Source organism: Diceros bicornis, chromosome 2, assembly GCF_020826845.1.
Source record: "Diceros bicornis minor isolate mBicDic1 chromosome 2, mDicBic1.mat.cur, whole genome shotgun sequence".
NCBI classification, from domain to species: Eukaryota; Metazoa; Chordata; class Mammalia; order Perissodactyla; family Rhinocerotidae; genus Diceros; species Diceros bicornis.
Window position 1 is genome coordinate 41,679,505 of NC_080741.1, and position 21,647 is coordinate 41,701,151.

General features: G+C 40.4%; 1 protein-coding gene across 1 annotated transcript in view; it reads right to left on the bottom strand.

The window, feature by feature from the left end:
* SCN11A (sodium voltage-gated channel alpha subunit 11) overlaps positions 1-21,647 on the bottom strand; it is a 74,873-nt gene that overhangs the window by 8,263 nt on the left and 44,963 nt on the right. Inside the window, exons 17-23 of the mRNA XM_058549418.1 lie at positions 20,823-20,937; positions 18,667-18,821; positions 14,930-15,103; positions 10,020-10,121; positions 9,267-9,536; positions 8,485-8,538; positions 5,717-5,858 (exon numbers count right to left, since the gene is read on the bottom strand). Of these exons, the coding sequence (XP_058405401.1) occupies positions 5,717-5,858; positions 8,485-8,538; positions 9,267-9,536; positions 10,020-10,121; positions 14,930-15,103; positions 18,667-18,821; positions 20,823-20,937 (1,012 nt within the window). The remainder of the gene's footprint in view (positions 1-5,716; positions 5,859-8,484; positions 8,539-9,266; positions 9,537-10,019; positions 10,122-14,929; positions 15,104-18,666; positions 18,822-20,822; positions 20,938-21,647) is intronic.

Sequence of the window (21,647 nt, forward strand, 5' to 3'; positions counted from 1 at the left end):
ATGAGAGCTAATTATTATTAGCAGTTTTTTGGAAACAAGTTCTGAATTTTCAGAAACAGTTTAAGTTATATTACATTTCTATCAACAATTCCTAACATTCCAATGGGAAGCAAAGGAGGCTGAACTCTAGGGGAGGGCTGAAAGGAAATAGGGTTTAAATTAAGGAATAAGGGAGAAATGTTACTTTTATCAGTTATATTTCCCTTTTTATAACATAAACAAAGATTACAAATTCTCTGCAAACATCCACAAATGAATCTTTACAAAAATTGAATGTATTTCAGTTTGCATAAATCAAACCACAATGCAACAAAAATAGAAATTAGTAACAAAAATTTAAACAAGAAAATCTCAAAAAGTGGCAATTAAAATTCTCCTAAATAAATGAATACATATATCACTACTAATAAAATTTCATAAAATCTGTTCAGAGCTATTCTTAAAAAAAAAAATCTTTAAATGTTTTCGCTACTGAGCAAGAAAAAATAGAAAAAATGAACTAGGATTTTCATTTCTGGAAATTTGGGAGGGTAAAATGTGCATAAATGCTGAATAAGATAGAACAGAATTCCTTTTAAATGTGTAACTGAACTTGCACAAAAGTAAGGAAAATCTCCAGGGTCTGAAAATGAAGAGACAGAGTTGTAAATTAGCCCTGAAGCCGTGGTTGGCCTAAGAGCATTTGCTAATCTCTGTAAAAACTAGAATCGTGGGCTTGAATAATCACAAGGAGGTCACGGAAAAAGGTGGCGGGCTTTCGCCAAGGTCCCTGCATGAATAGGGGAATCTCCAAGTGTTGCCAATGGAAGGGTGAATAAGACAACAGAAACTGCCCGTTGGCCATGGAAGACAACTAGGAAACTATCTCAGTGTGTACCATAGGTAAAAAGCCAGTCTTCCCTGATAATTTGTGAATCCAGGCCTGCCTTGATGAGGGTGTGGGGTTTGAATTTACACCACCAGTATGGGCCCAGAGTATACAGCCCTAAGACAGTCTTTTCAACAAACGATGCTGGGAAAACAGGGTATCCACATGCAAAAGAATGAAGTTGAATCCTTACCTAACAACAGTTACAAAAATCAGCTCAAAATGGATCAAAGACATAAATGTAAGATCTAAAACAATAAAACTCTTAGAAGAAAACATAAGACAAAAGCTTCACGACATTGGATTTGGCAATGATTTCTTGGATATGACACCAAAGACACAGGTAACAAAAGAAAAAATAGACAAATTGGACTTCATAAAAATTTAAAACTTCTGCATATCAGAAGACACTATCAACGGAGTAAAAAGGCAACCCACAGAATGGGAAAAAATATTTGCAAATCATCTATCTGATAAGAGATTAATATCCAGAATACACAGAGAACACCTAAAACTTAACAACAACAACAAAAAATCAAACAACCTGACTCAAAAATGGGCAAAGGACTTGAATAGACATTTCTCCAAAGAAGATACACAAATGGCCAATAAACACATGAAAAAATGCTCAACATCACTAATCATTAGGCAAATGCAAATCAAAACAAAATGAGATACCACCTCACACCCATTAGGATGGCTACTATCAAAAAAACAGAAAACAGGGCCAGCCCAGTGGCATAGAGGTTAAGTCCATGCACTCCGCTTCAGCAGTCCAAAGTTCACAGGTTCAGATCCCGGGCACAGACCAAAGCACCGCTCATTAAGCCATGCTGTGGTGGCATCCCATATACAAAATAGAGGAAGATGGGCACACATGTTAGCTCAGGGCTAATCTTCCTCAGCAAAAAGAGGAAGATTGGCAACAGGTGTTAGCTTAGGGCCAAACTTCCTCACCACCCACCCCCAAAAAAAACTTAAAAAAAAATAAAAAACAACAGAAAACAATTGTTGGTGAGGAGTAGAGAAATCAGAACCTTCATATACTGTTGGTGGAAATGTAAAATGGTACAGCACCTGTGGAAAATAGTATGGTGGTTCCTCAAAAAATTAAAAATAGTATTACCATATGATCCAGTAATTCCACCTCTGGGTATATACCCAAAAGAAGTGAAAGCAGGTCTCGAAGAGCTATTTGCACACCCATGTTCATAGCAACTTTATTCACAATAGCTAAAATGTGGAAGCAACACAAGTGTCCATTAACAGATGAATGGATGAACAAAATGTGTTATATACACACAATGGAATATTATTCAGCCTTAAAAAGGAAGGAAATTCTGCAATATGCTACAACATGGATGAAACTTGAGGACGTTATGCTAAATGAAATAAGCCAGTCACAAAAAGACACAGACTGTATGATTCCACTTATTTGAGGTACTTAGAGTAGTCAAAGTCATGGAGACAGAAAGTAGAATGGTGGTTGCCAGGGGCTGGGGTAAGAGGGAATGAGGAGTTATTGTTTAACGGGTATAGAGTTTCAGTTTTATAAGATGAAAAGAGTTATGGAGCTGGATGGTGGTGATGGTTGCACAACATTATGAATGTACTTCATATCACCACTGTACACTAAAAATGGTTAAGATGGTAAATTTTATGTTATGTATATTGTACTGCATTAAAAAAAAAACAGCCCTAGAAGTTAACCAGGCTGTTTCAGGATGCCTGGCAGACACAAGTGTCTTTAGTAATCATATGCATCATGATAGTATTAATACTGTTGCTCTGAGACTGTCCTATGTGTGACTTGTGAGATAAAGAAAACGAGTAATTACAGAAAATTTTAATGCTATCATCTGCTGTGCCTGTGAGAATCAGGTTTCTCAGTGTAGAAGAGAGCAGATACAAATGTATCAGAGAAGAGATTAAGTGAAAACCCTGTAGTCCTGAATTTGAATGATCAGTGTTCATATTTCCACATATATATATTTCATTGTAGTCCTAAATTTGAAGTAGCTCTGTCCACTAGAGCTAGAATGGCTCTAGCTAAATGGCTAGAAGCAAGAACAATGAGCATTCCAGATTGTGGTCTTGGAACACCACCTCCCGCAACAAAACCAGCACTCCTTAGAGAAAAGGCTGATTCCAGATCTGGGGCAGGAAGGGTATGACTTAGGCCTGGAACATCTTGTCATTCCAGAGAGCAAAGATGTCGTCAAATGGGAGGAACTAATTTGAATTCTGATTTGAAAAGAAATAAACTTTAATATCAATCAATCAATCAATCAACCAAAGAATGAATAAATAAATATAAGAAAATGAAAGACGAGGAAATCTGAACATTGGTTGGGTTCTGATAAATTTAAAGGATTCATGTTAAACTTTTTAGATGGGACAATGGAATTGTGGTATGTTTAAAAAGAGATATGTTCTGAAATATCTGTGGATGAAATGATATGATGCCTGTGATTGGCTCTATAAAAAAAATCTGGTGGCAGGATTGGGTAAGGGCATAGATGGAACAAGGATGTTCTTAATTCAATAATTGTTGTGCTGGGTGATAGGTATTTTGGTTCATCTTAGAATACTCTTGTGCATGTTTGAAATTTTCTGTAGTAAAAAGTAAAACAAAACAAAACAAAAATGCTAGGGACTGATCAAAACAGTAATTTCAAATGTCAGCTTAAATCTAAAATCACAAGGCCTGACATCCAAATTGCAGGTATTGATTGCAATCAAGCTGCATATTACAGAGGTGACTACATAGCATACTCCCAAGTAACAGCAGCAACACAGCTGCATAAGGACGGTGAATGACTCTCCCAGCAGACACTAAAAAGGCTAATCAGTATCAAGATACATTTTGGATGAATTACAAGAGTCTAACAGAAAAATAAAAAAGAGCCACAAAACAACTAGGAAAACCAAAGGTGAATATTTAGTTATCTGATTTTAGGATTGAGAAATGCTGTCAGTTCATCAATGCAAGAGAAGAAGCCAAAAAGGACAAGATTGGGAGTTTGACTCCAAAAAAATGCTAAACGTCTGTAAGTCAAAAATGTCATTACAAAAATATAGGAGGCAAGGCATAAATTGGGCTTATTGTATAAAAACATAAGAAAAAGATGACAATCAATTTTAAAAGAGACAAGGGCTATAAATATATAATAATTTTGTGTGTGTGTGTGAGGAAGACCAGCCCTGAGCTAACATCCAATGCCAAAACTCCTCTTTTTTGCTGAGGAAGACTGGCCCTGGGCTAACATTCGGGCCCATCTTCCTCTACTTTATATGGGATGCCGCCACAGCATGGCTTGACAAGTAGTTTGTCAGTGCGCACCTGGGATCTGAACCTGCGAACCCCAGGCCGCTGAAGTGGAGAGCGCACACTTAACTGCTGTGCCACAGGGCTGGCCCTTAAACAGATAATTCTTTTTTTTTTTTTTTTTATAATTTTATTTATTTATTTTTTCCCCCAAAGCCCCAGTAGATAGTTGCATGCCATAGTTGCACATCCCTCCAGTCGCTGCACGTGGGACGCGGCCTCAGCATGGCCGGAGAAGCGGCGCGTCGGTGCGCGCCCGGGACCCGAACCCGGGCCGCCAGCAGCGGAGCGCGCGCACTTAACCACTAAGCCACGGGGCTGGCCCTTAAACAGATAATTCTTAAGGGAGAAATATGTATGGCCATCAATCAACCTGTGAAAAAGTATATAACCTCACAAATGATCACATAAATGAATATAAAACAATGAGATAAACACTTTTACCCATCGAGCTAGAAAAGATAATAAAAAATTATAAAAATCAAAATGATAAAAACAGAGTAAACAGGCATTTTCGTATGTTGCAAAAGGAGAGTACCTAGCACAGCATTTTAGCAATATATCTTTAATATCTTAAATTCTAGGAACTTCTCCTGAGGAAATAATCACAGACACACAGAGAGAATTTCAAGAATGTTCATGATTGTTTTAGAAGAGCAAGAAATTTAGAAAAGACCTAAATGTCCAAAAGAGAGGAGGATGATTAGCATAAATTATGATCTATCCATAAGATGGGATGTAATTCAGCCCTGAAAATTCTGGTAACAAAGATGATTTCATGACATGGGCTCATAACTAGTGGAGAGGAGAGGAAGCTAAAAAATTAAAAATATTGCGTAATCTCATCCGTGTAAAAAGAATACACAGTTAACAAAGTAACTGGAAGAGAATGTACCATAAAGATGAGGCTTAATCTAACAGGGTTATCATTTGGTGGCCACCTTAGGGGTGATTTAAATTTTCTTTTTAATCTTCCTCTATTTCCCACATTTACTACCAAGTTCCTATGGATCATAGAATCAGAAAAATAAACATCTGTTTATTACAGTGCATGGGAAAAAAATATCCCTAAAAAACCTGCCTCTTCCCCAATCATCTTCTTTCCAAGTAAATTCAATAAATCTGCTGAGACTTGGGTGTTGAGAGCCAGAACACAAGTTTGCTGAAAGAGGAGAGTTTATTCTTTTTATCCTGGATAACAAGTTACACTTGAAAAGTTACTAAAAGATGACTATAGTGTCATACATACTAATCGTGGTAGCTGTTTTTCTATTGAGATTCAACAATGTCCTTTTTTTAAGAAGGTAGAATGGAGAGTAAAAACAATGATTTAATAAAACCCAGCTGTTTTCAGTCTCTTTTTCAGCCATATCTTTAAGAATCTTCTCCAAGTGGCTTCCTCTTTGTTCTTAGGCAGATGATAAAGGCTACTTTGCACAACAGTCTAGACCAGAATTATGTTCCATTCAAGCCCGTTGGAGAAGAGAGGTGAAAATACCAAATCAGGACAACCCCAATACTTATCTTTTTCTGCTGTTGGTTGAAGTTGTCAATAATAACACCAATAAAGAGATTCAGAGTAAAGAATGAACCAAAGATGATAAAAACTACGAAGTAAAGGTACATGTATTTGTTGTCCTCAAACTTTGGCTGTTCATCTTCCTGTTAGGGATTTTTAAATGAGAGAAAAAAACAATTACTGGAGAAAAATATAAGCCATCTTAACTGTCTTATCTAGAAGACCAAAGTGTTTCTCAGCAGCAGCAGCATTAACTACTCAGCCTCCTCCAGACAGTCACGGCCCCTGCAGGGAGCCCCTCTTTCAGTTTCCCCTAGTGCAGCTTGAGTGGTACCATGCAGTGGGGAGGGGTTGTGGCAAGACGGTTAGGCTTTTTCTACCAGCAATGAAGAATCGTGGAGGGGTTGTAAGAGATAGGAGTGGCACGATCACATGTATTCTTTGAAAAGGTCTCTAGGTTGTTTATATGGACACCTAACTGGAGGGAGCCAGACTGCAGATGAGGCTACCAGAGAAGGGGCATGTTCACCTCAGGCAGAAGTTACTGACTAGCAACTGTTGTTGAACAACTATATCCTCATACAGAGCCCACTGTTGTATTTAGTCTGTGTTTATGTCCTGTCACTCTTGAATTCCTAGTGCCTAGTGTACCTTGGGACATGTAGATTCTCAGTACACATTGAATGAATGAATGATTGAGTGAATGAATGAATGAATAATCAAGCTTCTAAATGGACACAAATGGACTACAACCAAGCTCCCCCAGCTCAAGGTGTGACCCAAAGCATTGGAGATTCCTTTCCTCTAAGTTCTTCACATTGTCATCGGCTTTATGCAGTTTGGGGATAGGTGGCAGGAGGATTTCTCTTATCTTTCCCCCGATCACATTCAAAGATATAGCTATGAGTGCTGATAGCTCTGTCATCTGTTGGATATATTTCTGATATTTGTTATTCAACAACCACCAAATAGACTAGTGTAATGGAAGTAAATATTTGAAAATATTATTTTTCTCTTTTGCCTGGAAGAGTACCTGACCTTAGTCCCAGTTGGCTTGAGGCATCCGCTTGTTGGAATCAAGGGTAGGCATTAGTACAGAAACAATACAATGGAAAGAAAGAATTAATATTCAGCATCTGACATTTAAAATAAGATTATGCAGTGGGCTGGTAGTCTTGCAAAGGGAGGTTCAGATAGAAAGAGGAAAGAACAAAAGCTCACCCCATTTGTACCTAGAGAATTGTCAGAAAAAGAAATAGAGAGACAGAGAACATCAGAGCCATGAGATGTGTGTCCTGATTCTCCCTCTTTGGGTTTGGAGAAGGGACTTCGGGCCCAGTAAATTGAGGGGAACCTGGAGGGCAAAGAGGATGTTCTGGTTCAACTTCTGTATTTTTCTAAGAGGAAACTGCCACTGGGAAGGCCTGGGATACTTAAGAGGCTGGAGTAGTATAATCAGACAGAGAGAGGTCTCTCAAACCTTTTTCAGTTCTCCTGTGGCTTGGACATGGGATTGATAGCCATGGGCCTACCATGGTGGGCTTCGTAGCAAGCAATGGGAGTAGACTTCTGGGCCAGAGACCACATGGAGGATATGGCAGAGAGTCAGTGTTTGAGGCCAGGAGGAGTTGAGAGGGGAGAAAGACCCATGGTTTCACCAGTCACAGCTTCAATATTTGAGACCAGCAGGATGCTCTGTGGCTACACAGACAAGGGCCATCATGCTAGAAGCCAGCACCCACCAGCTAGAATGTCACAGGACAAGCATCAGGACAGGCACCTCTCCACACACCTCCACCCACCTATCATTCACTGAGGGAACATATGTAAGCCACATACCTCTTCTATCATACATCTGCATAAGATTTCCTTCCCATCCCCCATTTCCACTTCAAGGCAGATGGATGCCTAAGGTGAACTAGGGTGAAGGTCAGGTACTCAAACAGACAAAAAAAATGAGCACATTAATATTTTAAAACATTTCCTTTGTTATAAATGGTCTCTACTGCTATTATAACACTACTCATACCACCTCTACTGCTGCTACCAACTCACATGTGTGGAACACCTACTATGTGCCATGCGTCAAATCTGCACTCTCAAACAGAACAACACACGTGTGATGAAATGGAAAAAATAAACAATGTTGCTTCCATTCTTGATTCAACCATTTGCTCATGCTTTGGCTTTGGGCAACACTCTTCCTTTCTATTCCTCAATTTTTTCAACTGGGAAATAGAAATAGACTAGATTGCTGAGTATTCTCCCAACTTTGGGAGTCCATGATTACTTTTATTTAACCACAATTTAACAGTTGACAATCATCAGAAACCCCTTTAGCCTCTGGGAAGCCTGGAGCCATGAGATATTCACTCTTGCTCAGACCTAGTCCAGTCTTAAGGTTTTCCCAGTCAAGGGCAAGTACCCTTTGAAATTTGGCTTCTGCCGGTCCACCTATTTGGAGAAGAGGTAGGAGAGGAAAATCAAGGCATCCTGTGATTCTGTTGTTTCTGGCTCCATCTCCTATATGAGTGGCTTCTCTTTGGTCACTATGGAGGAAGATAACTGGACTTTGGAGCACATTAGGATGTAATACTCATGGCAAGACGAATAATAACCCTTTTTATGCCTACTTCACCGTGTTCGCCTCAAGGAAAACAAGGCAAAGAACTCTGGCCACCGGAACTATGAGGCAGGAAGTTCTGGATTGTCCATGTAGTCGTGATATTTGACCCTAGCACTGTAGAACATGGTGGAACAGAAGCTCACCTTTGTGGAATCAACAGCTGCATACATAATTTCCATCCAGCCCTTAAATGTTGCCTGCAATAAAAGCAAAGAAATACAAACACAGTTATAGAGGAAAGTGCCTTCGTCAACAGGCAAGTGCCATGCAAAGGCAAGCAAGGCCCAGTGGGCAGATATATGTAAGATGATGTCCCACCCTTCCGGGACAGAATGTCCAATAAAAGAACAGTAGAAAGGAACTCAAGGATGAGTGTCTTGATTTTTTTCTTCTTCCTTTGCACAAGATAAAAAGTTTAAAAACAAAAGAAATTTCTGCCTTAAAAATTGCTAGAGAAGCTATGGTCCAGCTGCTGGAAAGAGCCTGGTTAAGGCTCTTTCCTGATGCCAGCTGGCCAAGGCTCTTTCCTGATGCCACATCTGTTTGTACTGTCTGTCCAAGACCTGGCAACTGTGGTTTGACCTAGGACTGACTTCCAATAGGGAACTGTTACTAATGGTGTGGCTTAGCATCTGAGGCTCCACTCCTCTCTAGCTGGAGCTCTGGAGAGCAAGGCACCATATAGGACAGGGTGAGACACACAGACTCTTACAGGGGCATTACTTGGATGTTGAGGCTCAGTAGACAATAAAGTTGGAGATGCTCAGTGGGGAACAATTCCAGAGGGCATTGGTTCCCACATGTGGAATTGGGATTTGATTCTATTATCTCAGCGGAGGCACTGAATTTTTATTAGCTGAGAAATGATTTGTGATTCTTTTAGGTTTTCTCTCCTCCGAGTCAAAAACGTAGTGACAGTACTTACCACTTGGAGCAGGGCGAGGTAAGCCATTCCCACATTGTCAAAGTTGACTTCCGGGGTGAACCAGGAGAAATTTCTACTTTTACATTGGCTTTGGTTTGCAACAATGCTGTAATTTATAACTGAATTTTTATCTGTTCCATTGATGCATCTTGCAAATTTTCCAGAAAGGAAGTTTACTCCCAGGATACAAAATATGAGCCAGAAAATGAGGCAGACAAGCAAAACATTCAGAATGGCAGGTATGGCACCTATAAGAGCATTAACTACTACCTGAAGGAAACAAAACAGAAGAAAAACATACCAGATTTGTGGGACACCAAACTCTTGATCCTCCCAGGATGGGCCTGATATGTGCGGCTGGATCTCTTGGAGCTACGTCTTTTTACTCTCCACTCTCCACCCCTCACCCCATGGCAAGCTCTACTCTCAGCTGCATATGCAATGGGTCTTTCTGTTGCCACTGAGGATCACTTGAGAAGTCTCCTCTAATGATGGTGGTAGAGACTTATGGGACACACGCCCTAGGTTTGAAAGGAAGCCAGAGCCCATCTCAGCGCTGTCACAGAAGCTCTTTTAGGATGGAGACTATATCTTAGACTTTTCTCTGTCTCTCAGATTCTAAGCAGTGAGCTAGATGGAAAGAAGGCCAGGAAAAGCTTGGCAATTTAAGGGAAGCCTAGCCCAAGAAGAGCTGTTGGCCTCTCTGCCTTTCCCTGCTAGCTGAACTTCCTCCCATCCACCTGAAGAATGTACCTTCATTCCTTCAAACTGGGACAGCGCTCGCAGGGGCCTCAGTGCTCGGAGAGTCCGGAAGGACTTCAAGCCCTTTAAGTCGATGAGACTGGCCACAGAGACCTGGTGGGAAGAGAGGCCACAGGTAGTACAACTGACTTGAAGCTCGGGAAGCCAGTGTGGGATTGAGAGCCCTTGTTCTGAGAGGCAGATGCTTCAGACCCACAATGGATTATCCAGACACAAAGACAGCCAGATGCTGCTGGAAAGGGGAGGGCAGGTGGAAAGGCTATTTTTCTCCTTGTCTAGCAAAGTTAGAGCCCACTCAGGCGAGAACGATGCATTTATATCATTTGTTTAATGAAAGACAAAGAAAAACTGAGAAATTGTTGTAAATTAAAGAAAACGAAAGAGATATGACAATGATATGCTGTGAAGTGTCCTGATTTGGATCCTGGATTGGAGGGGGGGAAGGTGGTGGTGGGTGCGTAGAGAGAATTAGTCATAAAGGACGTTGTTGTGATAACTGACAAAATTTGAAAATGGATGTGGGTTTTAGTATTGGATCATGTTCAATTTCCTAACTTTGATAATTGTACTGTGACTATGTCAGAAAATATCCTTGTTTTAAGAAATACACACTGAAATGTTGAGGGGTAAATGGGCGTGGTGCCTGCAACTTAATCTCAAGCAGTTTAGAAAAAAAAGAGACAAACTGACAAAGCAGATGGGGTAAAATGTCAATAATTGGTTAATCTGGGGAAAGAGTATAAGGGGTCCTTCTTCACACTCTTTCTTGCAACTTTTCTGTAAGTTTGAAATGATATCAAAATAAAAAGTTACAAAGAAATAATAAATTTCCTCTCACTCAAATAGCTCCTTTTCGGGGAATTAAATCCAATTTTCTCTCCCAACATACTTCTTCCCAACAGGACAGGACTGAGGATTGGAAAGCTCTGTAAATATACTAAATTAAAACTTAACAAATACCCTGTGCTTAAGTTGAAGACCACCATTTGTAGATTTTCAGCCCTTCTTACTGATTACGCAGAGCTTGCAGAGGCTCAACTTGGAAGGGGAGTTGCTCAGTGGGACAGGAAGTGAATTATGATACTCCTGACAGATGTCAAAGTTCACCATTATCTAAAAACATCCACCACTAATCTTGCCCATCTCACTGTAGTAAAATATTTGCAAAATTGAGAGAAATTGAGTTAATATGACAGGATAATTGGATTTTAAAATTTATAATCAACTTTTTAAAAAAATCACTGTCAATGCAAAATGTTTTTATTTATAACGGTTTTTAAAATAGGCTTTTTGTTTATGATAGCATTGTCTGTTGGGAGAGTTATTTAAGCAGCTTTTCCCCCAAATACTCTTTCTACCTGGTACCTAGCAAGAAGGAAAAGGATGTCAAAGCTTAGCAGTTCTTCTGGCTTTACCAAGTGACTGTTATCATGGGTGGGGAAGAAATGTTCCTAGAGGGACTCTGTACATCTTTTCACCTGGAATTTCACCCCCAGTCTCGGTTCCACCAAATTGGGAGGCATTGAGGAGACAGATAGACATAAAAACACCCACATTCTTTCCCACTCTACAGCATTCTTCAGGGTGGGAAGTCTTCTGCTAGTTTTATCTTATTTTTTCTCTAACTTGCATTTATCAGTCTGAACTATGTTTTTGAGATACATCATGTTATACATTCTTACAGTTTGCTCCTTTTAACTGTTGTGAAATATCACAACATGATATGTGAATATGAAATCCACTCCTCGGTGAATATCTAGGTTATTTCCATTTCTCTGCTATTATGAACAACAGCAAACTGGACAGACATATGCATTTCTCCCAGGTACATACAAAAGAGTTTTCCTTATATTTTTAACTAGAAGTAGTACTTCTGGATTGTAAATGGGGTTCATTTGTAATTTTACTTAATAGTACAAAACTTCCCCCAAAATGACTGTATCAATTAAATTGTTAGCAGTGATTAGAGACTCAATTTTCCTATATCCTTCTCAATATTAGATATTATCCAACTTTAAAATTTTTGTCAATCTGATGAGTCAAAAGAAGTCTCTCATTTTAATATGCACTTCTGTGCTAACTGGTGATATAACTAATGTGTATTTCTTCATACATTTATTAGCAACTCACGTTCCTTCTGTGAATTGCCTGTCATATCCTTCTCCCATTCTTATATTGGGTTGTCTTTTTCTTGCTGACCTGTAGGGAGTTTTTATATACTGTGGATAATAATTATCTGTTATGTGTATGGTGAATACTGTCTCCGGGCTCTAGCGTGTCCTTAACTATGATTACGATATTGTTTAATACAAAAACAAAAGTTTTATATTTTGATATAGTTGAATTTATACATATATTTTTGTGGTTGTGTTTGCATTTTTCTACTCCAAAATTATAAAGATCATTTTATATAATCTTGATTAACAAGCAACATAAAAGGGTTATTCATATATATTCTCTCATATAAGCTGCACAATAATGTTCCAAATTTTTTTTTGTGTGTGAGGAAGATCAGGCCTGTGCTAACATCTGCCAATCCTCCTCTTTTTTTTTTTTTTGAGGAAGACTGGCCCTGGGCTAACATCCGTGCCCATCTTCCTCTGCTTTATATGGGACACCACCACAGCAAGGCTTGCCAAGCAGTGCGTCGGTGTGCGCCTGGGATCTGAACCTGCGAACCCTGGGCCCCGCAGTGGAGCATGCGCATTTAACTGCTTGCGACACCAGCCTGGCCCCAATAATGTTCCAAATTAACCAGCATTGTATATCACTTACTATGTTACTGATAAGGAAACCTGAAGCTCAGAGGATCAGCAACTCGTTTCAGGTGAAACTGGGGTTCACACCTTGTTCTGTATGATGCTAAGGCTAATAATAGTAATAGTGGACCACACTTATTGTGTGCTTTCTCTGGGATTTATAAAGATATATAATCATAAGATTATTTCCTTTTTTGTTCTATTCATTTTTGTTCCATTCATTTTGTTATCAAGGTTATACTTGTCTCATTAAATAAGTTTGCAAGCTTCCTTTCTTTTTCTACTCTTTCTAACAATTTGAATAAGGTTGCGTTAACTGCTTGTCTTAGTTCAAGCTGCTGTAACAGAATACAACAGCATGGGTGGCTTATAAATCACAGAAATTTATTTCTTATAGTCTGGAGGCTGGAAAGTCCAAGATCAAGGCAATAGCAGAGTCAGTGTCTGGAGAGAACCTGCTTCCTGGGTCATAGATGGACGACTTCTCCCCGTGTCTTCACACGGCAGAAGCAGTGAGGAAGCTCTGTGGGGTCTCTTTTATAAGAGCACTAGTCCCATTCATGATGGCTCGGCCCTCATGACCTAATCACCTCCCAAAGGCCTCACCTCCAAATACCAACACATTGGGGATTAGGTTTCAACATAGGACTTTTGGGGGATGCAGACATTCACTATATAGCATTACTCCTTGGAAGTTTGGTAAAACTTTGTCAAACGATCTGGGCCTAGTGTGCTTTTTTAACAGTGTGGTATTGGACTACTCTTTTTATATTTTAAATGGTTATTGTTATATTTATGTTTTCCATTTTGTATCTGGTCAAATTTGGGCAATTTATAGTCCACACTTTCATTTTTATTCATGTGAAAACTATGTCAAAAGAGGGAAGCGCTTTGTTTAAGTTTACACAGAAAGAGAGCAGACAAGGTAGCTTTAGGACCAGTCTCCTAAGTTTAGGTCAGTAAACCACAGGTGCCTAGAATGGAGATACCAATAATCTGTCCACTGTCATGGATTCTTCACTATAATCTAATAAGATAATGAGTGCAGAGTGATTTGCACTCTAGAAACTGATAGAGTTGACGAACATGTGGATGTTTTTATTTCATTTTTTGACTTCTGTTGAAGCTCCTGTGGCACTGATGCCTTTATAAAATGCCTGAACAACATGGCTCATTTGTGTCTACCAACAACGTTATGGTTCCCCAGCAGGGTGTGCTGACCACACGGCTTATGCTTATGCATTTGTGATACCTATTTCCTTAAATAGCAGGGATAAAGTCTAACTAACTAGCTCGTGGTAGAAAGGATATAGATACTAAAATCAAGGTCTTTGGAGTAAGACTTACTAGGTTTGAGTCTCACCTCCACCACTTCTAGCTGGGCAATCTTGAACATGTTTCTTAGTCTCTCTATGACTTAGTTTCTTCTTATGTATATGAAAAAAACAATAGTACCTATCACATGGAGTGACTGTGATAACTATAAGAGAGAATGCATATGAAGAATATGGCAGAGTAACTGGCAGAGAAAGCACTCAATAAATGTGTTCTACTATTACTGTTATTGGCCTTAGCATCACACAGACCAAGCTGCAAATCCCAGTTTCACCTGAAACGAGTTGCTGATCATCTGAGCTTCAGGTATTTTTGTAACGTGGTAGGTGATATATAACTCTGTGTAACTCATAATATTGTTGTGCAGGTTAAATGAAAGAACGTATGTGAATAATCCTCTTATGTTGCTTCACAATCAAGACAGAGACCAGCCAAGCCTGTTGGCTGCTGACCTGCTTTGAGAAGTCTTGAAAAGAAATGGAAGATTGGAAGGAGAAGGGAAAATGGAGGACACTCAAGTTATTCTAGGTATACATCAGACATAGGCAGGGCTTATGGAGAGAAGTGGATGAGTGCCATCATAGAAAATGTTGGGGTGGTGAGCATATGAAGTTCAGCGTAAGAGGAAGGGGACCCAGGAAAGGCAGGTCTCTAGATAAATGACAACTACTTACAAGTACTGTAAAGAAAAATATTTTGGAAAGGCACTCATATGAGGCACACAGGAATAGCAGCTCCTATATGATCCCCTCCCCCACTCCCATCCTCCACCCCTACCTTTATGGGATACAGAGATGGTAAACTCACAATCACAATGACGAAATCAAGCCAGCACCAGGCACTGGTGAAATATTTCCCAAATCCAAAGGCCACCCATTTCAGACCCATCTCCAGGATAAAAATGTATGTGAAAATACTGTCAGTATAATTAAGTAATGCTTCAATATTAGGTTGGTCCTTAAGGTGAATATCTTCAAATACCTGAAATGATAAAGCATAGCCATAGGCCAGTTTGAATATTTGCACAGAACTCCTTGCTCACTTTACGTTTTATTTTTCTTCCTTACTTGAATAAACTAGTATCTCTCTCGATGATGAGGTTTTGCTCAAAAGGTATTAAGGCTGAACTTTTCCAATGGAATCAATTCCTTGAGTAAATAAATCTGGAAGAAAGAAAATCGTATTTCTAGACTTCTATTGCCACTATAGTTTTCCAGGCTCTCATCACTGGCCCCTGGAATATAAAAACATCTTCCTAATGGCTCACCACGTCATTTCCTGGTCTTCCTAATCCTTTCAACTCTTGCCAACATCTTGCCAACTTTTCCAGAACCACCCAGTGGCGTATACCATCTCTTTCATCTTTCTAGTTACCTTAGAGGCTCTATTCAGTGGCTCTCCACTGCTTATAACATCAAGCCCACACTCTAGATCCCGCCAACCCTGAGGCCCATCATCTTCCACCACTAACAGCCTTATCCATTTGATCATCTTGTATGAACACCATGACATGCAAAAGTTTGGGAAGCTCTAGGCTAGAGCTCCCAGCGTAAATTACTTTGAATATTAAACATTCATTAAGTGTGACTATGAAAATGAGACATCCTAGTTTTCAGAGACACTCTTTTTCATGCTATGTCTAAATATTTCCCTTACCCAAAGTGTGTGTGTGATTCTCCAGGGTCTATGTAACTATGGTATAAACTGTTCTTTTGGCCCTCACAGAGTTGCTGAGCATGAAAAAAAGAAGAGAAGGGGCCCTGGCACTAAACCTGCCAAGACATTTGGGCAAACACTGAAGGCAAGAAAGAAATTAGCCCTGCTGCTGGGGACTAAGGTAATCCCACAGCCCCATGGCCCTGCAGAAAAAGAATGAAAAGAATAAGACAGTCTCACTTCCAACTCCCAAGTGGGCATTTGACTGGAGAAGGCCCTCTATCTCCTCCTCTGTCCTGCCAGCTTCTTGTCAGCCTTTAGATCTCAGTTTAGCTCATATTTTCTATAGGAAACTGTCCTTCTTCAACCAAGACTGAGTTAGGCATCAATCCTACGTGGCCTCATGTCACCCACTTCTCTGAGGGTATCACTGTGGCCATGGTCTATAATTGCCTGGACTCCACCTGTCTTCCCTATTAGACTCCAAGCTCCTGGAAGTAGGGTTTTGTCTGTGTATTTGCCTCTGTAGGAGAGACAAATCTGAATGGTGTTGGAAGCTTCTTTTCTCTCATTTTGGAAACTTAGCAACAAGCTGACTCAGCAGGTCTGAGTTTGCTCAATGGAAGAACAGGCTGACATCAGCAACTGAGCTTTGAGGCTTCCACAGCATAAGGAGGCCATTTCCTAATCCAAGAAGCTCCCATTACTACATAGCTGCCCCGACCAGAGCTTCTCAGACTCTAATGAGCCCCAAATCACCTAGATTCTGATTCAGCAGGTCTGGGGTTGGCCCAAGATTCTGCATTTCTAACAAGATTCCAGGGGATACTGAGGCTGCTGGTCCATACACCACATACAGTGGCAGGGGATTAGAAGTTTCTTGTCTCCATTTCTCTACAAATATGTATAGAGAAACAAGGCCTGTGTCCCTCTCCTGGAGCCCTCTGCATTGCGTGTTCAGTGTTGCTCTGCCCAGCCTGTGCTGGCCTCATCTGAAGGCAGATGAGAACTATGAGGATTGTGTGCCCTCTGCTACTCCTCTAATTATAAGTTTTCTTGTATGGTGCCAGAGGGCATGTGTCTGTTGCCTTTTGACAACACCACTGCTTTTCCACTCACCAGCACAGGGGTTGGTAGACACCAGTTACCATTGAGGAATCAATGAAAGAAACTTACCACTTGAATAAAAGTAGACAGCCAGTGAAAATGTAATCTCCAGAAGACTACAGAGAACCCTAGACCAAGGGTTAGCAATAAAAAGGAAGTTCTCTGGGACAGTTTTAAAGAAATTTGCTTTTTTGTTTGAGGAATAATTTACATTGCAGTAAGTAGATACATGGAGATGTCTGTTGATCATAGGCTCTGGTGGGCCCCAGTATGTGCTCATCTCCTTTCACCTAGAGATTACACAGGTGTAAAGCACTAACCAGGAAGATAGTGGCGAATCAGCAAGACATTTCCTTGTCTCTTCCATTTGCTAGCAACTTATTGTGAAATGTTCTGTGACTCTAAATCAATAAAGGGGAACCCAGGAGTCCATTCACTTACATAACAAATAGTAAGAGAATTTAGTTCTATATTATGGCCATTTTAAGGGGAGACACAAGATAGAAGGGAAGAGATGGAGAAAGCGAAACAGCTAGGTGATATGAGAGAAGATACTATCGCCCAATGGGGAGGTGAAGAGGGGGCAAGAAGGATCAAAAGGTGAGGAGAGAGAGCAGGAAGGAGTTTATGACTATCTGGCTATGGAGGCTGATAGATTCAGAGTTATTTCCAAATCTCACTAGGACACACCAGACCTTAATTTGGAAGGATCAGTCACACACATAAATCAGTATCTTTTTGTCCCTCCCCTCAAGGGGTCATGAGTGGTGGAAAATACCAAGACAACTTATATCCTAATCTGGCTCTGTAGCCTTCTTCTCCTAATGTTTTACCTTCTAGAAAGCAGCACTATGGTCTTCAGGAAGAGAGAAGGTAGGAGTATTCTAGAGGAGGAAACACATACGATACAGAGAAAATGTCTAGAAATCCTCCAAGAACGACGAACAGACCTGGGGTCAAGGACCAGACTCCAATAGCCACTTCAAAGTGCTGGTTTTTCAAACACATAGATGCAGAGACTAGATGGGTGGTTACCAGAGGGGAAGGGAGGAGGAAGGAGGGTGAAAGGGGTGACTGGGCACATGCGTATGGTGATGGATGGTAATTAGTCTTTGGGTGGTGAACATGATGCAACCTACACAGAAATCGAAATATAAAGATGTACACTTGAAATTTTAAAAAAAACAAAGAAAAAGGTAAAGATAAGACATAACTTCTATAAAAAGGCATATTCCCTTCTGGTCCTTTAGGCCATTTTCAAGGGCTACTCATCAAATAGAGTCAATAGAATTAAACAAAGGTTTATAACATTAAGCTCCAGTAAGGAAAAATTCAGTTCAGAGGACCACAGAAATATATGTCTAGAGAATAAAATAAATTAAATCTACAACTTGATCTTCAAACAGGACATACTTAGTTAAGTTTTCTAAGTATCTGAGATGATAGTATCTCAAGTCATTTGATTTAAATTCATGATTAAAGAAATAAAGATACCACATTTAAATAAATAAATAAATAAATAAATAAATAAATAAATAAATAAGTGCTGATTTTTGTCATGCTTCCTCACAGGTGAATTGTCTTTGGCTTGGGGATTTCCCAGTTGGAGCATGACTCCAGAAGTTGTTGTGTAAAATCCTGTCCCCTTAGGGGAACCAGCAGCAGAGATTCCACTTCTGCCTGGTCTCTCCACATTCACAGCCCCATGAGGGGCCAAGTCAGAATGTAGCTTCCCCAGCTGCCTTGATCCCCAACAGCCTCAAAAGACTGAGAAAATTTACCAGTGCCCCACTGCTCAGCAGAATCACAAAGATAATAAAGCTCTCAAACCAGCTGTGTTTCACTATTTGGTAGCAGGTTTTCCGTAGGTTCCACCAAGTGATCCAGGGAGACTTTCTCTTGTCCATAGCACAGCATGGGAAGCAGCAACCCAGTCCTGCAAAGAATGAGCAGCAGCACTATCATTAGTGTCTGTAGTAAGTTATATTAATAACCCCAACTCTTCACCCCTCCCTTTATGCATGTCCTGTGCCTTTGCAATTGCTCCCACTAAAGGGGTGGAGTCTTTTTCCAACCTCTTGAATCTGGGCTCAGCCATGTGACTTGATTTGGCCAATAGAGCAGAGTGAGAGCCACAGCATGCCAGTTCTGAGCCTAGGCTTTGAGAGGCCTTGCATGCTTCCACTTGCTTTCCTGTACCATCTCCATAAGCAAGGCATATTTGGGCCAGCCCACTGGTTCTAGGAGGAGGAGGATAGACATGTGGTGCAGAGCCAAGTTGCCCAGTTCAGCTCACGCTAGAGTAGCTGACTGCTAGTCATTACCACTCACATGAATAAAGTCAGCCAAGATCAGCAGAGATAACCAGCCTAGATGAGCAGAATCATGCAGACACATGTTTATTATTGTATGCCACTGAGGTTTTATGGTTGTTTTTTATGCAGAGACTATTTTGGCAAAAGTAAATAGCGTCCTAAGGATTGCAGGGAATGAAGTGAGGATGGACACAGGCTTTGTGAACCACCCAAACCATACACGGAAGAATTTGATCAATCGTTGAAGTTTTTACACATAGCTGAGCACGTGATCTCAACACACACAAGCCTTCAGCATCACATCATCCTTTTCACCTTGTCTCCTCCCCTCCTCCAAGTTCTGTCAATGCTTGTTTCATGGTGATTACAACATTCTACTCTTTTCCTCATCATCCTCCTAAGCCACAGTGAGGTCTCCTCATTCTGCCCCTTACCTTGCTCTATCTTTCAGAACATCAATAGGTTAATCTCCCTAAAAGGCTACGTTTTTCTGTCTTTGCTCCCACTCCTCCCTTCTTCTACCCACCTTGCTTCTCCATCTCCACTGTTGACATCCTGTGTGCACCTCAAGGACCAGTCCAAATATAAGTCAGGAGAACAGTAATCTATCCATAGCCTGACCTCTGACCCTGTGGGCAGCTTTGGGGTGGTTAAACAACCTAGAATGAGTCTGAAACTCACTCTTGGTCTTCTTTCTGAGACCACTAAGTCTCAAATTTATGGTGAAATTTTTAATTTTTAGATTCATTCATTCAAGTTGTTTATTTATCTAGGTATCAACATTTGTTGAGTCCATAATCTGGGCCAGATTCTATTCTCACATTAGAAATATAATATTGATTAAGTCACTGCCTTTGTGTTTAAGAACTTCACGGGAGAGACAGACACAAATAAATTCGCCACAATGAATACAGGAAATAATTAAGGCACATAAGCAGGAACCATTACATTCACTCAAGGAATCAGGAAAGGCTGCATTTATTGATCGCTTATTATGTGCAAGATACTCTTCTAAATGATTTGCATTCACTCATTTAACACCCACAACGACCCTTTGCAGTAGATACTATTATTATACCCATTTTATAAATGAGACACAGAGAGGCTAAGTAAATTGAACAAGTCACTCAGCTAGTAAATGAAGAAGCCAGAATTTGACCTAAGGCAGTCAGGCTCCAGAGATGAAGCTCCTAACTACAATGCTATCCTGCTTCCAGAGGAAAATCTTGAGGGATAAGTTGAAGCCTGGCAGGGGTTCCAATCAACCCTGGGACTTACGGTCAAGTTATCTTGGTCTATGACCTCAAGTGCATCCTGACAATGGGTATACTGGGGATTATACAAAGTGACAGACATATTGGCCCAGTGATCTTTCTAGGAAATTTTTCTAGAGTTTCTCAATAGTTGGGTTGTGTAAATTGAGCCCACCAGAATCAAGAATTTCCTGAAATCCCCTTTGCCTAGACCTGATAATGGCCCCAAGAATCTATGGCTGCTCTCTCTTCACTTTTGTCTCTAGTAGAAGTAGAAAGAAGGCATCTATCAAAACCACAGAGCTTCAAAGAATAACAGAACCCCATCCAAATATTCTACAAACCGGGTGCAAGAATACTGTCACTTACCTTTGGGTAAACATCTCCCTGGGGTTTTTTTGGGAACCATTTCAGGTACTCGCCCAAAAGGATCCTGTGGATCAATGGTGCTACATTCTGACAACACACTGGCAGCATCAGACTTCTGCACATCAGAACAAATGAAAGGGGGAATCATTTACCAAGACTCTCTTTCACCATGGTAGTACCTAATACATAATTGTATGACTTGGGGGGCATGAAGCTAGCTAGGCAAAGGCTTCTAGGTACAAAAGGTGTCTAGAAAGTGTCCCTCTTATTGGATCCTTTCTAAATGCTCTGACCAGTCTTGACTTCAGGAGAGAATTCTCTAACTGCTCTCCACTGGCTGAAGAAAGGCAAGGTGTATGAAGACACAGTACCTCAACCTTTTCCTCCCTACAAATCATACTTCTGATCCTCTGCCCCCAAATAGAGAAGCCAGGTGATGAGGAGAAGGCTACTTTACTGAGACTGTAATTTTTAGCTACCTCAACTCCAGGAATAATAGGCCTAGAAAAGTGCCAGATTTTGCCCTCCAGGAGACATTTTGGCAATATTGAGAGACCTTTTTTGTTTCACACCTGGGGAATGCTATTGGCATCCATTGGTAGAGGCCATGGATGCTGCTAAACATCCTGCAATACACAGAATAGCTCACCACAACAAGAATTATCTTGCCGCAAATGTCGTAGTAGAGAGGTTGAGAAACCCTGGCCTAGGCTTTTGCTTAAGACCTGATTCCAGCAGTTTGCTCTGTACTAATCTTGATATTTGTCCATAGTGGCTATCTTGGAGAAGGTGTACGGATGAGCCACATGTTCCTTCTGGGAACAC